The sequence below is a fragment of the Dipodomys ordii genome, unplaced genomic scaffold (genome assembly GCF_000151885.1).
Source record: "Dipodomys ordii isolate 6190 unplaced genomic scaffold, Dord_2.0 Scaffold31, whole genome shotgun sequence".
In the NCBI taxonomy this organism is placed as follows: Eukaryota; Metazoa; Chordata; class Mammalia; order Rodentia; family Heteromyidae; genus Dipodomys; species Dipodomys ordii.
This window is the reverse complement of record NW_012267247.1, coordinates 1,489,854-1,504,302: the sequence shown is the minus strand read 5'-3', so window position 1 is coordinate 1,504,302 and position 14,449 is coordinate 1,489,854. Positions and strand designations below refer to the sequence as shown.

At 45.0% G+C, this 14,449-nt stretch overlaps 1 protein-coding gene across 1 annotated transcript in view; it reads right to left on the bottom strand.

Moving 5' to 3' along the window:
- The window catches only part of Asic2 (acid sensing (proton gated) ion channel 2), a 1,020,711-nt gene that overhangs the window by 85,585 nt on the left and 920,677 nt on the right, over positions 1 to 14,449 (bottom strand). Inside the window, exon 2 of the mRNA XM_013016273.1 lies at positions 12,317 to 12,467. Coding sequence (XP_012871727.1) covers positions 12,317 to 12,467 — 151 coding nt within the window. The remainder of the gene's footprint in view (positions 1 to 12,316; positions 12,468 to 14,449) is intronic.

Here is a 14,449-nt window from a genome sequence, read left to right as displayed (position 1 = left end):
AAAAAAAAAAAAAAAAAAAAGTTGACTTTCTTTAGTACATACGGGTTATATTGTGCTGAAGTGTTACTCAAAGCAATCTTTTCTTTCCCCTCAATACTTAGGGCATAAAGGACCAAATCAGATGCAAAGTCCTGGGAGAGCCAGTCAATGGCTCTGAGACCTGTTTTACTGAATCATTTATGTGAATGACTATGTTAAAGGAATTAGAACTGGCCTGGGGACCACCACAGGAAGGTCTGAGGATCAGAGTATAGAATGTCAGTAAAGGAATTCAGTTCTGTAGGGCCTCGTATCCACAGTGAGGAAAGAGACAGTGATGTCAGGTGCTGGTCATGTGACCCACAACTTTGGTTAACTTCCATTCCTGCTAAACCGAACAATCACAAACATACATTAGTGAAGGCACTTTGTGTGTGTGTAGTGTTGGGTCTAATCTCATTAAAAAAGATTTATCCCAAGGATTCTTTAAGTAATGTATTTCCCTCGTGCATTCAGGCTTGGAGATTATAAATTACTATACAAGAAGGCTGCTGACTCTGAGTGGGCAACCAGCTTGTGGGGGTTTTGATAGGCCACGAGGGAGTACCACATCTCAGAAAGGATGCAGACATGGCAGAAGAACTCTGTTTATCTGTACTGATGGTAGCTGTCAGGGGCACCCACACAGCAAAAGAGATCATATAGAATATAGACTAGGATACGATTATGGAGTTCATACAAAGCATTATGAGATGGCTAGCAACTTGGTGTGTCTAATACCTTTTCAACCAACAGATACACAAAAAGCATGGTTGCCTTCAGAGAAATATTCCTGTGTTAAGGAGACATTTGCCAAGTTTCCAGTGGTGCCCACTGGTCAGAGGAATTCAGTTACTATACGGAGTCAGGGTAGGTATGGAGATGCTGCACATCCATCAAACTCATAGGTGAGGAGGCCAATGCTCTGGGTTGGAGGATCACACTTTGAGTGGAAGGATTCAGTAAAACACACCATGCCCTTGGTGTGATTTCTACTCAGATGCTGCAGCGCAATCTGGGCCGTTCTTGATTTTGTTCCTCCTTCTTGTTCTTCTACTTGGGACATTGGTCTGCCAATTCACCTCTAACTCTCTTGTAGTTCCCAGGAACCTGGCAAACAGGTCTGAGATCAGAACCAAGATCATTTCCTCTCTGCAGCTTCCTTGAGAGAGCTCTTTTTCTCTCTTCTGGAACTGTCTGCCCCCTCTTTTGTTCTTCCTGTATCTTCCGTTGATTAGAGTATTTGATGACAGTTATTTTTGCATGTTCCCTGACAGGACTGCAGAGTCTCGCTCTTCTTGGGTACTTGATATGAAAGTTGTGGGCTGAATGAAATTCTCTCACTAGAAAATAGTCTCAAGAATCCTGAGATAGTTCCTGATTTGTGAATTCTTCAAACACCGGGATTTGTGTCATTATATGGTCCTATATCTGTATCACTGCGTTGCCTATCGCACAGGTATTCAAAGGAGACTTACTAAGTAGGTGCCTTGAGCTCTAGGGGTGGGGAGGGGGGAGAGGGAAGGGGTCTATTTTGTCTGTTTCCTTGGTGCTGTCCTTGGACCTCTGTCTGGCTGTCTGGGAGTGCCACCTAATGTCACCAAATTTTCTACACATCACTTAGCAGGTCCTGATAAGACTCAGGCTGCTTTGGGCTGCTTGATAGATTAGATTCCTGCCTCTGATGATGCTTTTTGATTTATGGCATATTTGTTTTTCAGAATCCTCAGGCACCATGAACACCTCAACAGCTAGCACAAAGGACCCCTCCGAAAGCATTGCATCTTTGCTGGTGGCTGCCTGTCCCCATGACTGAGAATTCAGGTCATAGCCTGTCCTTCTCATTCTGAAGAAGTTCTTAGAACCTGGCACCATGACAAGAATTCCCCCCCCCCCGCCCCCTTTCAGGAGCAGAGATGTTGGAGAAACCATAGCAACCATTAGCATCTGCTCTTGTCACACCCTGTTTCTAATGGGGTGATAGGAAACAGCTTTACCCTTGATAGCTTCTCTGGCCTTCCAGCTACGTTGAAAATTTATGATTATTTTAATTTAACTTTTATTTTCATCAAAGCAGCCTATGTACATAATTTAAAAAGCCAAATGGCGCTGCAAGGCTTCTCATGAAAATCAGCAGTTTCCTGCCCCACCTCTCCCTAACCCCCTGTTCCCCAGCTTACTGCTCGAGCAGTTCCTTCTGCTCTTCATGTTTGTGTTTCTGTGGGCACTAGCTTCTTGGCATCTATTCATTTCTTAGTTGCAATATATTATTTTTTTTCTTTTGGTGGTATTTGGGTTTGAACTTAGGACCTTGTGAGTCTTACACTTGACCCACCCTCCTCATCTCTTTTTGGCTTTAGTTATTTTGGGGATAAAGTCTTGCATATCCGTCCCCTCCCCCCCCCCCCACTCCCCATCAGCCTGGATCATGATCTTCTGACTTACGCTTCCTGTGTAAGTTGAGATGAGAGGGGCCTACCACCATGCTCAGCTGTTGATTAAGATGGGAATCTTATGTCTGTTGTCCCTGGCTGGCTGTAAACTAAAATCTTCCCAGTATCTGCCTCCTGAGTAGCTGGGATTACAAATATGTGTCACTGTACCCGGTTGGATCTCTTTCTTGAGATCAGGAGAACGATTTGTTTCTCCTCTTTTTGTTGTTGTTCGTTTTGTTTATTTGGCCTCACCTTTACTTTGTTTCCTGGTTTGTTTGGCTTGCTTGGTAGCCTGGCTGGCATGCCAGACCTCTGAGGCAGAGCTGCGAAGCTGCTCTCAGTACAGTGCCAGGTCTGCAGGGTCTTCCGGTCTGAAGCCCACCACTGTAGGCTCTGGTTTGGAACTGTTCCTGCTCAGCTGTCATCCTGGCTCTTCTTGTCTGCATCTGGAATTCTCCTGAGGCCCAATCCTCTATTTCTGGGATTCTCTTTTTTGGTTGAATCACTTAACTTCTGGAAAAAGCCTATGCAGGAGACACTTTTTTGTCTGAGATCCCATTTAACCCTCATTTATCGTTGGCTGGGTATAGAATGCTCTCTCTTAAGACAAGAAGAATCAAACTCTCAGTCCCAGAAAGACAAAGGCACATGTGCTATTGACTTGTGACTGATGGCTTCTATGGAGAAGTCTGTACCATTCAGAGAGCAGAATCATGTAAGTCCCTTTCTTTTCTCTCCAGAAATTCTAAAGATTTCCTTTCTTTCTGCTTGCCAGAGTTTGACTAAGGTTTATCTTGGTCTGGGTGCTTGGCTATGGTTGCAGACAGAATCTGGTGAACTTCCTTCAGTGAGGGAAGCCTTGGCCTTTAGCTGAGGATTTTTGATGATATTCATACTTTTCCACGTTAGTTCTTCACTGTCTTAGTTTTATTATTCTAGAACTCTGAGTTGGTAGGATGTTTGATGCTGTGGCTTGTCCTCTGGTTTTTGAATTCCTTCCTTCTTCCTTCCTTCCTTCCTTTCTTCTATCCTATTTTTTATTTGTTTTATTTTTTTGGAAAATCCCTTAATTCCAATCCTCCAAGAGATTGGTTTTTAATATCTGCGATCATATTTTTGATTTACATTTTTCTTCACAGAATGTTCCTTTTTAATTGCATCCCGTGCTTTCATTTATGGATGCAGAAGTGTCTCTGATCTCTCTTGAGGATTTTAATTAAATCATTTTGATGTTTCCATCTGCTTCATGCATTTTTTTTTTCATTTGTTAAGTCTTTACATATTGCCTGATATTATCAAGACACTTTTCTAAGCACATCATATACATATCAACTCATCTAAGTCCATCTAATGACTTTCTAGAGTAAATGATATTGTCATTCCCATGTTAGAGATGATGAAACTGAGGCTCAGAGAGGTTATATAACTTGCTCAAGTTCACACAGCTGGTAAATGGTACTGCCAGTGTTTGAACTTAGGCCAGGTGGCTAGAATAGCTTGTTCTGTTTATGATTATCTTTATCTCACAAGCTTTCTTTTAGGGCTGGCTTTAGTTCCTTTCTTTTCCTGCCAATGGCTGTCTGCTATTCATGTATAGTTAAGAAGAAGGGTGGGTGAATGCAGGTGTGTTGTGTGTATGCAGGTGTGTGAGTGTATACGCACACACATTCAGGTACATATGTGAAAGTGGAACTAGCAAAATGGAGGGGATGAGTCGGGTTGGAGAGATGGGGGAGAACAATAGAAAAGGTGACATTGATTAAGATGCATTGTACTCATACTCACAAACTCATGCATTATGCATGTCAAATTGAAGCACCTCTATTTTGAAGATAACAATATTAATAATCATCCCCATTAACCTAAAAAAAAAGAGAAACTTAAAGGCTACAGAGCAATTCCTTGTGTGTCTGTGTGTGTAGGTGGGGGGCAATCACCAAGGGATGTCACATAAGAATAACTGAACCAGGCCATTGAGTATGAGGCCTCCTGACTACCATTATCTGAGGTCCTTTGGACTTCACTGTTTCTTGGGGATGTGATCTCTCAATTTCTGTCCCGGGTTGAGTGGAATAGGTAATGACTGGCTGACCTCTCCCTCATCAGTCAGCAGAATTCCATTCCACTTCCTTTTCTTATTCTCTATTCAGCACCTCACCTTGCCCTCAGCTGAGCCAGATCTCTCCAAGTCCAGAACTCTTTGTCTCAATTATACCTTCTGCCGGGGGGAATGTAAGAATGAATTTGTCTGGTTGCTCTAAAATAGAGGAGGAAACTGGGCTACCTAACAGCTCCTTTTTTAGACTTTTCCAGAATGAATCTGCCTGTTGGTTCCACTCTCATTTGCATCTTCAGCAGTCCACAAGCCTTTGAACTCCTGGCCCTCCCCCGGGGTTCTAGGGTGAGAGCCGACAGCCTTTGGAGCAGGTCCTTAGCTTTCAGCCTTACCTATCTGCTAAGCCAGTTAGCATTCATTCAATTGGCTGACTTTTACTGTCATTGTCCTAGAGGGTTTATACGACAAGAAAAACCATGGATTGCAATTCAGGCAGGGTTTGGATATGGTGCTTCTCATGAATTCAAATGTTCAATCCACCATGTTTAATCAAAAATTGAAACTGGCATTCCTGAAGCTCAGCAGCTCTGCAAACATGTCATGACTTCTGCTTTCTATTCAATGGCTCTCAAACTGAGTTCCTCAAGAATGTCCAGGATTGGCCACAGGGAGCCAGGGAGAAAGCAGACTGCACCCCCACCCCATCTCCAGTTGAACCAGAACAACTCTACTTTCATCTGTTTGGATGTGGGGACTGTGCTAAAGCTATCATTCAACATAATGATTCTGCTCTTAAAAAGAAAGAGCAACAAATAAAAAAAGAGGACCAGCCAGACCTATCATTACGTGTCCCTTTCTTTCCAGAAATGTCACCTGAAGCATTCTTCCTGAGCATTTTCAGGGCAGTGCTTTGACAATCACAATTTGAACCCTTAAGAGATTTAGTGGAAGACATGTTATGGCTTTTTGGTTCCAATGTAGGTTTTAAGCTTGATTCAACTACTTAACCAATATGGGCCTACCAGAAACTTCATGAACCTCTCCGGGTTCCCGTTTCTTCATTTTCAATGGGGCTTGTAATACTTGTTAGCAGTGAAATCAGGAAGAGCAATGGGAAAGAATGTTCATGGCATTTAATAGTTGCCCACTAATGCCAATTTCTCTGTTACCCCTGGCCCCAACAACTTTGTTTTTCCTCTCAACAAATACTTATCACTCAGCTATACATCCAACCAAAATTCCTAACATTTTGGGATTTTATGTTTTAATGGGAAGGGACAGCCAATAATGATTAAGTAAATCAATCTTATGGTTTACTAGAAGGAGACCAGGTGAGTCAGATAAGGAGTGATAGGAAGGAGTGGGTGGGGTTCAATGTTAAATAGGCCACGGACACGAGCTCCTGCCAGTAATCCTTACTACTCAGGAGGCTGATATCTGAGGATTTTGGAGGGAAGTCTGTGAAACTCTTATCTCCAATTAACCAGCAAAAAAAGAAAAAAAGAAAAAAGAGAAAACCAAACCAAAACAAAAAAACAACGCTGAAAGTGGAGGTGTGACTCTAGTAGTAAAGTGCTAGTCTTGAGCACAATAGCTAAGGGACTGCATCCTGTGTTCAAGCCCCAGGACTACCAGGGAAGGCCTCACTGAAAAGCCATATTTGAGCCAAGACTGAACAAAGGAGGCAATCAGCCAAGTGGACACCAGAGCAAGAAATTCTAGGTAAGCTAAGAAAGATACTCTGAAGGAAGAGTATTGGGGTATTTCAGAAGCAGAGGGAACACCAGCACGGCAGAGGCAATTCTATAAGGTAGGCAGTGGGAGGTGGGAAACTCACAGGATAACAGGAGTTAGCTCTTCACCCCTACTACAGCAGAGATTTTAAACATAAATCCTCTACTCAAAATTATATCTGATATACTATCACGTTCATGCATACTTAACAGTAGGATTTGGGAAAAATCAAAGCGGATTATCTTTTATTTAAAAGAGTATTCATCAAAATGAATGAGAATTAGATGGAGATGGGGAGGGAGGGCCCCACTGTGGTCTTTCCACAGTGTTGGAGTAAATCCATTTAGGAATGGAGCTTGTTAGGAGAGCTCCCCGTACAGCAATTACGGTTTCCTCAGAGGTAACTCCCTCCAGCCCTCGCCCTCAGCAATTCTCTTCCAACACTGCCAACGTGGGACTATCTCCCTCTGATAGTCCTCAGGCGACTCCCTCCACCATCTGCCCAGCTTCCTCAAGATCTATCAGATGATTCCCATTGGAATGCACTCTCCTGCTTGCAAATGATTGGTCGAGGGGTGGGTCATCTGACTAAGCTGGGCCAATGGTTCTCTTGCCTACTTAAAAAAAAATTAAGTAGGAGATCAATGAGGCAATCAAAGCAGTCTCAGGCCTGGTGGTAGGAGCTGTAAAATTAAAAAAAAAAAATCTTAGTCTCTGTTGGGAGGGAGCCACAGTGTATGCAGAGGTGGGAGGGGTGTGTGTGTGTGTGTGTGTGTGTGTGTGTGCACAAGAGTCTAGCAAGAGAGAACGAAAAGGACTTGGAGAGAGGAAGGGTGAGCGCTCCTGGGTGTAGGTGCCCTTGGCTCCAATACTCACCGAGCTACATCCTTACTCCCCTGCTGATTGGTTGTTGAAGCTTGCTTCAGATTCCAAGGGCAATGCAATTCTTTTGATGCCTAAGCTTGTTTGATTCAAGTTCCTCTCATGTGCAACCCAGATAACCCACTGCCTATTTCTTTTATCTTTAAAGTTACCCAGAGGTTTCTACACAGAGTTTCATTTTTAACAACCTCCCACCTGTCTTCAATTTAATTTCCTTTAGAAAAGTCTGCTCATGAAATCTGTATTTCAATAGTCTAGGACAGCTTTTCCAAAAAAAAAAAAAAGTGTATTTGGTGAGCTCCTATATGGAATAGATTTCCAAGGCCAAAGGCATTTAGGAAATAAATGCTGCGTGCGATATTACTACCTTGGGGTTTCATGATGTAGCATATTAAAAAGATGAATAAATGTGTGTGACACTGTCTAGCCCTAGATTCTTTTTGACCCTGTATTCTTTTCTATTTGTCTCACAGATAACATCTCAAACTCCTGAAGCTCCACAGGGCCCATTTTGGGTCATGCTGTCTAGGTCCACATGCAACTTAAAAATGGCACATTAGCAGGGGGGCTCCCACAGAGAGGTATTTGATCCCTAAGCCCCCTGAGGTGGAATATTATTAGCCTGGAAGAAGGAATATTTTTGGTACTGTTAGTGGAGTTGACTTCTACTTGCTAATCTTGAGCCTACAGGGGCTGCCTTTCTCTACTCATGCATAGGAGCTGTATTTATAGACTGGTCTTGAAAACCATAGCCACATCCCACAAGAGCTCTGCCAGTTAGCCCAAATTACACTAGGAAGTGGCTCCTTCACTGCTTCCTTAAATTTCTCACAGTAAAAGAGCACAATGAGGCAAGGCCGCTGGGTGCCAGTGGCTCACTCACATCTGTAATCCTAACTATTCAGGATGCTGAGATCTGAGGATTGTGGTTTGAAGCCATCCTGTCCAGGAGACACTTTATTTCCAATTAGCCAGCAAAAAGCCAGAAGTAGAGCTGTGGCGTAAGTGGTAGAGCACTACCCTTGAGGGTAAAAAGCCAAATGGGAATGCAAGGCTCTGAGTTCAAGCTCTACTACTAGCACAAAGGCAAGTGGGGGGGGGTGTGGACAAAGGTGCATCAGAGGTTCCCTTTGAGGTGGCTCTAGGCTCCCATGATGGGTGTAGGGCATTTGAAAGTCCTCTGTCATTCTGATTTTTGCAGTCTGCAGGGAGCTCTTTGGATCTGTTAGCCATCCAGATTCATCTGTACTTTACAGATGAGGAAATCGAGGCTCATCCACTTAGTCTTAGTCATGAAGTTTTTTTTTCTTTTCTTTTTCAAGTTCTGGGGCTTGAACTCAGGGTCTGGGCACTGTCTCTGAGCTGCTTTTTCTCAAGGCTAGCACTCTAGCACTTGAACCACAGCGCCACTTCTGGCATTTTCTGTTTATGTGGTACTGAGGAACTGAACCCATGGCTTCATGCATGCTATGTAAGCACTCTACCACTAACCCACATTCCCAGCCCCTTAGTCATGTAGCTAAGAAAAGGGGAACTGGGATTAATTTGGGGTCTGTGAGGCTCTGTCACACATCTTCTCTGTTCTACTTCACTCCCTCAACAGCCACATGTCAATTCCTTTCTTCTCCCTAATATCTCCAGCAGGGACCTGGTTTCATTGCTGTTTGAACAGTGAGACTAACAAGGAAATGAGCTGTCATCTGTGGGGCCATAAGGCCTGGCAGGTCAGGAAGGTGGCCTCCAGATGACTGTGGAAGGGCTGTACTTATAGGTCTCAGGACAACCACCAAGAAATTGGATGTATCTGTGTCCCTGCTGCTGGTAACTCCACAGATAGACATCCCTCACCTACCCCAGCCTGCCTGTGATCCTCTCTCAGGTATTGTTGCCTTTACTCCCACTCCTTTAAGACTCTCTTTCTCTTCCTGTTCACTCAGGATAGAAGCAACTTTGACTGGCAAGAACCTCCAAGGGCCAGATCCTTGCCCAGTGGCTTTTCAGCCTGAAAAAGGGACAATGGAGGAGGAATCTCCAATGTAAGAATTCCAGCGTTTCAGTTGGGTGGCCCCGGTGGAAGTGATGTAATCTAACCTCCTTCTCTAGTGGGGATGAAGAACTCTGCCTGTCACTCCGAGGCCATGGAGAGGAGAAAGCCAAGGATGGGGAGTAACACAGACCTAGAGGAATATGGGACTTGGCTGCAGAGGCCAGGAATCAACCAGATCTAGTTGTACTGCATGCCAGTTCACTAAGTTCCCTTGAGTATGTAGGGGGCCTCTTAGCTTCAAATTAATAAAAATTAAATAATATTAAAAATAAAGTTCCAATGAAAAAAAATCAGTACCAGTTGGGCACTGGTGGCTCATGCCTATAATCCTAGCTACTCAAGAGGTTGAGATCTGAGGACTGTGGTTCAAAGCCAGCCTGGGCAGGAAAGTCTGTGTCTCTTACTTGCAATTAATCAGCAAAAATCCAGAAATGTGTTATGGCTCAAGTGGTAGAGTGTCAGCCTTCAGCAAAACAGGTAAAAGATTTTGCTAAATTCAAGCCCCAGTATCTGCACATTAAAAAAAATAAGTTCTTTCATTACCTGACTTACATAATTGTAACCCTTCTGTACATTACTTTTATAACAACAAGTAAAAAGAATCAGTTCCTTATACTCCCTTTCCATAGCTAACATACTGGACAGAGAAAATCCTCAGGATTCCAGAAAGTTCTTTAGGATAGCACTGACCAGTTGTCTCTAACTAGTTTCTCCTAACTCCTGCCTTTTTTTTTTAAACTATCCTTCTTCACATAGCCTCAGAGGAAACTATTTAAGTGGATAGTGCTGCTCTATTTCCAAGGGACAGCTCGAGCTCCTGGAAGGAATTCTCCTGTACATTCTGTGTGCATGTCGGGCTTCCTAATGAGATAAAAATGCACCTGAAAGGCAGGACCTTTGTCTTGTATCTTCTGCATCCCTGACAGTCACCTGCACTGTGTGAGGCCTGTGGAAAATCCATCATTACCATTATAAATTTGTCTTGAGTTGGCACAGCACTAGGTCCTGTCAGACTGACTGATGCCCCAGGAACATGGGTCAGACTTGCTGCAAGGCCTCAAGTGTATCATTACTTCACACTAGGCCGCAGGGAAACAAACAGGTTGGCTTAGTGTAGAATTTTATTCTTTCCTAGAATTTCATTTCTTTTGCTCTGTGAGGAAGAGTACAGACATCTTACATCCCACTGTGCCTCTGGGGTCAGCCCTTCCTATCAGCCAGAGCTCATGTCCAAGGCCAAATCTCTGTAGGGAGTTGTGCGGGGTGAAAAGGTCTATGATAGAAGCTGAAGAGAGAAAGGGAGAGAGAGACAGAGAGAGACAGACTGACAGAGATAGAGACAGAGACAGAGAGAGAAGGGGGCTGTGTGTGTGTGTGTGTGTGTGTGTGTGTGTGTGTATTTGCACTGTCTGTACATCAGAGTGACAGTCTGGGAACTCTTTCATTACCATGGAAGGACCAAACAAACTCCATCTACGTATTGGGTATGGGGTCGACAGGACTCATTTGATTTCCTGATTGTTCTCCTTTCCTGCAGGTGTTTTAGATTCTGGTTTCTATGAGAAGGGCCTCTCTTTGGGAATCCAGCCCCGCAGTATCCCCAGGATGTTTAGAGGCCCCATGGTCAGAGGATGTAGTCTGGTCTCGGGGATATTCTGCCCACTAGCTCTGAGAAGCCAGAGTTTAGTGGGAACACATTCAGCTTCACCCTGCTGTATGTGGGACTGGAGAAGGAGAGGCAGTTAACACAGAGAAGTAGACAGGGTCAGTGGAGCGGCTCCTCAGCAAGCAGGATGTGGCTCAGAGTGCCCTGGAGCAGAGGTAAGCACAACAAACACGTGACAGGCTGTTTTATCTCTCCTCTGAAGGATCCCAGCATGACCCATCACGTGAGGTCAATTTCCAAATCCAACCTTTCTTCATCATGGCACTCAGGAGAGAGGTCCTGGCAGGGCACAGAGAGTGCAGTGTGGATGTGTGTGTATGCTGGGGGGATCTTGAGGCAGGCACTCAGTCCTTCTGGGGTGGAAGTCTTGATTGCCTCAGCAGCTGGGTGTGCTTAGATCCCTCCTCCATAGGAGGAAGCATTAGTGGAAAAGCAGGAGGTAAGGCCTGGGCTGCCTGGCCTTCACCCCTTCCTTAGCCCAGAGGGCTCAGGGTCTCTCTACCACCGGATCTTTTCTTCCTTTCTCTCCCTGGGTGAGTTCTCTAAGAATCCTCTATGGACTGCAGCTCTCTGAAAGCCTCCCCTTTGCATGTGGAGCCCAGCATTACTTTTACTTCGACTTCCTTTTGCATCCATACTTCCTCTAGCTCTTGGGCATAGTGTAGTCTCCCAGGATTCCTTGTTTTATGGCAGCATCATATCATATTACCTGTGTCCCTCTTAGAAAGGCACTTGTGATGACATCAAGCCCACCCAGACAAACCAGGACACTCTCCATACCCCATGCACTAAGACTTTCTCAGACCCCTATCTCCTGTAATTCCCTCTCTCTGTCTCTGTCTCTCTGTCTCTTTCTGTCTCTGTCTCTCCACTAGGCTGTGATAAAAAACTTGGTCTCTTTCATCTTAACACACTTTGGTACAAAGCCTAGGAGAGTAGACATGGCCAATAAATTGTAGAATAACAGAAAAAAATGAATGTGTGAAATAAGCAAACACAGGACCTCAGGGGCTCCCACAAAGACGTGGTTCTGGGTTTCCAAGTTCATGTCCTTCGCTTTCCCAGCACTACATGGCCCCTGCTCCTTCCCTTAGTAGGCAGGAACCTGTTCTTTTGGTTGGGTATTTGGGATGGGTGGGAGAGGAAATCTAGCCAATCACCTGTCCAACCCTACCTCTCTTTGGTTCTTTCTCTATATCTTCTAATGCCTCTCCACTCTGCCTTCCTTCTCTATGTCCAACATGTCCACCCTCTGCCCCTCTCCTATATTGAGAAATGTGAGGGAACCCAGGGTCTAACACCCCATATCAGGGAAATCTTCACCATTTTTTTTTTGCCAGTATGTCACCAAACCCTTACTGGATAGTAGCCTTTCCTAGGGTGGGCCAAGATAGCTCACCTGGACGATTCCAGCCTTTCTGAGCTGAACCTGTACCCCCTGCCACTGCCCAGTGCCCCAGTCCCTGAGCCCAGCTCACCTGTCTCTCCCCAGATGGGCAGATACTCATCTTGCTGAATGTCCAGCATGATCTCCAACCCGTTGCCCGTCCCCCCCTTGACCGTGGTGAGCAGAGGCTTGCCATCCTCTCCTGAGTTAAACATGTAACACTTCCCATATTTTGTAAACACCTGAAGGAGAGAAGAGAGAGAGAAAGAGAGAGAAGCACATGGTGACTTCACAATGAGTTCCAGGGATTGGGGAGATCCCAGAAGTCCCACAGTAGGCCAGAGTCCTCCACAACCCATCACCACCAACCCTTCTTGGGGACCATGGATGCCTCATGCTTGGCTGATGGCTTGACTTTGGCCAAGTGGGATTATGATATCAAAGAATGAGTCTGGATACTCTTTGGGGCTTGTGGCATGGAATCTGGTCTCTTTGGGAGGCCCCATTTACTTCCAAGTATCAAATATCACCTATAAACTCCCCACCCTCCAACCCATACCTCCAACTCTCTCTTGGGCTCCAGACATACTGATTCCTCTTTTGTTTTGTTGGTCATGGGGTTTGAACTCTGGGCCTGGGCGCTGTCCCTCAGCTCTTCAGCTCAAGGCGAGCACTCTACCACTTGAGCCACATTGCCTCTTCTGGCCTTTTCTGTTTATGTGGTGCTCAGGAATCGAACCCAGGGCCTCATGCATATGAGGCAAGCACTCTACACTGAGCCACCTTCCCAGCCTTTGATTCCACTTTTTGAAAAGTACCTTCCTTCCAGGTATCACACAGAGGCCCCGTGCTCAGCAGGTCTCAGAGGAGACAGATCCCCCCCCCCCACCACAGTTTCCATCCCACCAGAGTTCTCTTTCCTGACTACAGTTCTATCTCCAAATTTCTGTCCTGAGGAGAGTTTTATCACCTGTCCAGGGGGATCCAGTCAGACTCTTCCACACCCTTGTATCATCAACCTGCAAGTGTCTCTAATTGCCTTAAGTTTAGACTCTTCTCTTCTTTAATGCTTTAGTTTAGGATCTAAGAATTTCTTGCCAGGGCTGGTTCTCTAACAGGCCTCTCAGTTCCAGATAACATTCCCTAGCCTTCCTCTATACTAATTGTGGCTCACTCTTTCTGAAATGTGTATTGGATTGTGTTAATCCCATTCTGAAAATCCGTGAGTGCTCTCCATTTCCTTTAGGCTAAACTCCAGGCCCTCTATACCCAGTCTTCTGTGATGTGCTTTGCTTGTTCTTCCCACCTTCCAGCCTCCAACTTCTCACCTGAGTCCACAGGCATTGCTAACAGGTAGATTCCATGAGTTTAGGGAATACATTTGCTCACTTGAGCATTTTTTTTTTCTCTAGTGGCCAACATGGTACCTCGCCTGGTGGTGCTCCACGCATATACGTTTAAAGAAGGAATGAATGAGTGAGTGAGTGAGTGGCTGGCTGGTGGAGCCAGACCACACATAGTGTGCAGCAACCCAACATAGCCAGAAGGTTCACATACTTTTAGCGCTCTACTTAGTTCTTTGACTCCTGAACTCCATGTGTATCCCAGCCTCCAGCATGCCTTCCTGAGACGGTAACCCTTCTTCTTGGTTCTCCTTGTTCCTTCACACAGCCCTGAATACTTGTCCCTCCATATCTTCTGAACTTGATCCTGCCTTTTACATAAGAATCCCAGAACTTAGTTCATTGTTGGCACACAACAGGAGCTTGGGTGACTTTTGCCTGATGAAAGCATGATTACAAAGATGTGGGGGTGGGGGTGTGCAGGAACAGCCCAGAGCAAGGAATGCGGAGATCTTTGTCCACGTTTTGACACAAAATAGTGTCTGATTTTGTGTCACTGGGCAGGTGAACCAAACAAGTCTCCATTTCTTGTCCATAAAATGGGAATGCTAGTCTTTTCCTTTGCTATCTCTCAAGGTTATCAGGAGGCTGAAATGAGATAAAGCATGCAAAAGTGCTTTGTGAACTGTAAGAGCTTTCTACAAATGCTGTGGGTTATTATTATGATTATATAAGTGCTTTGCAACCCCAAACGGAAGCCAAATTGCATCTGGTGAAATTGGTTGGAAGAGAGCCAGGCTGACTGTGTTGGATTCCTGCAGCCACTGAGATTTGGGTCCAGTCCACTTCCCTGACTCTGCCTCACTGTATTGTCCATTCCT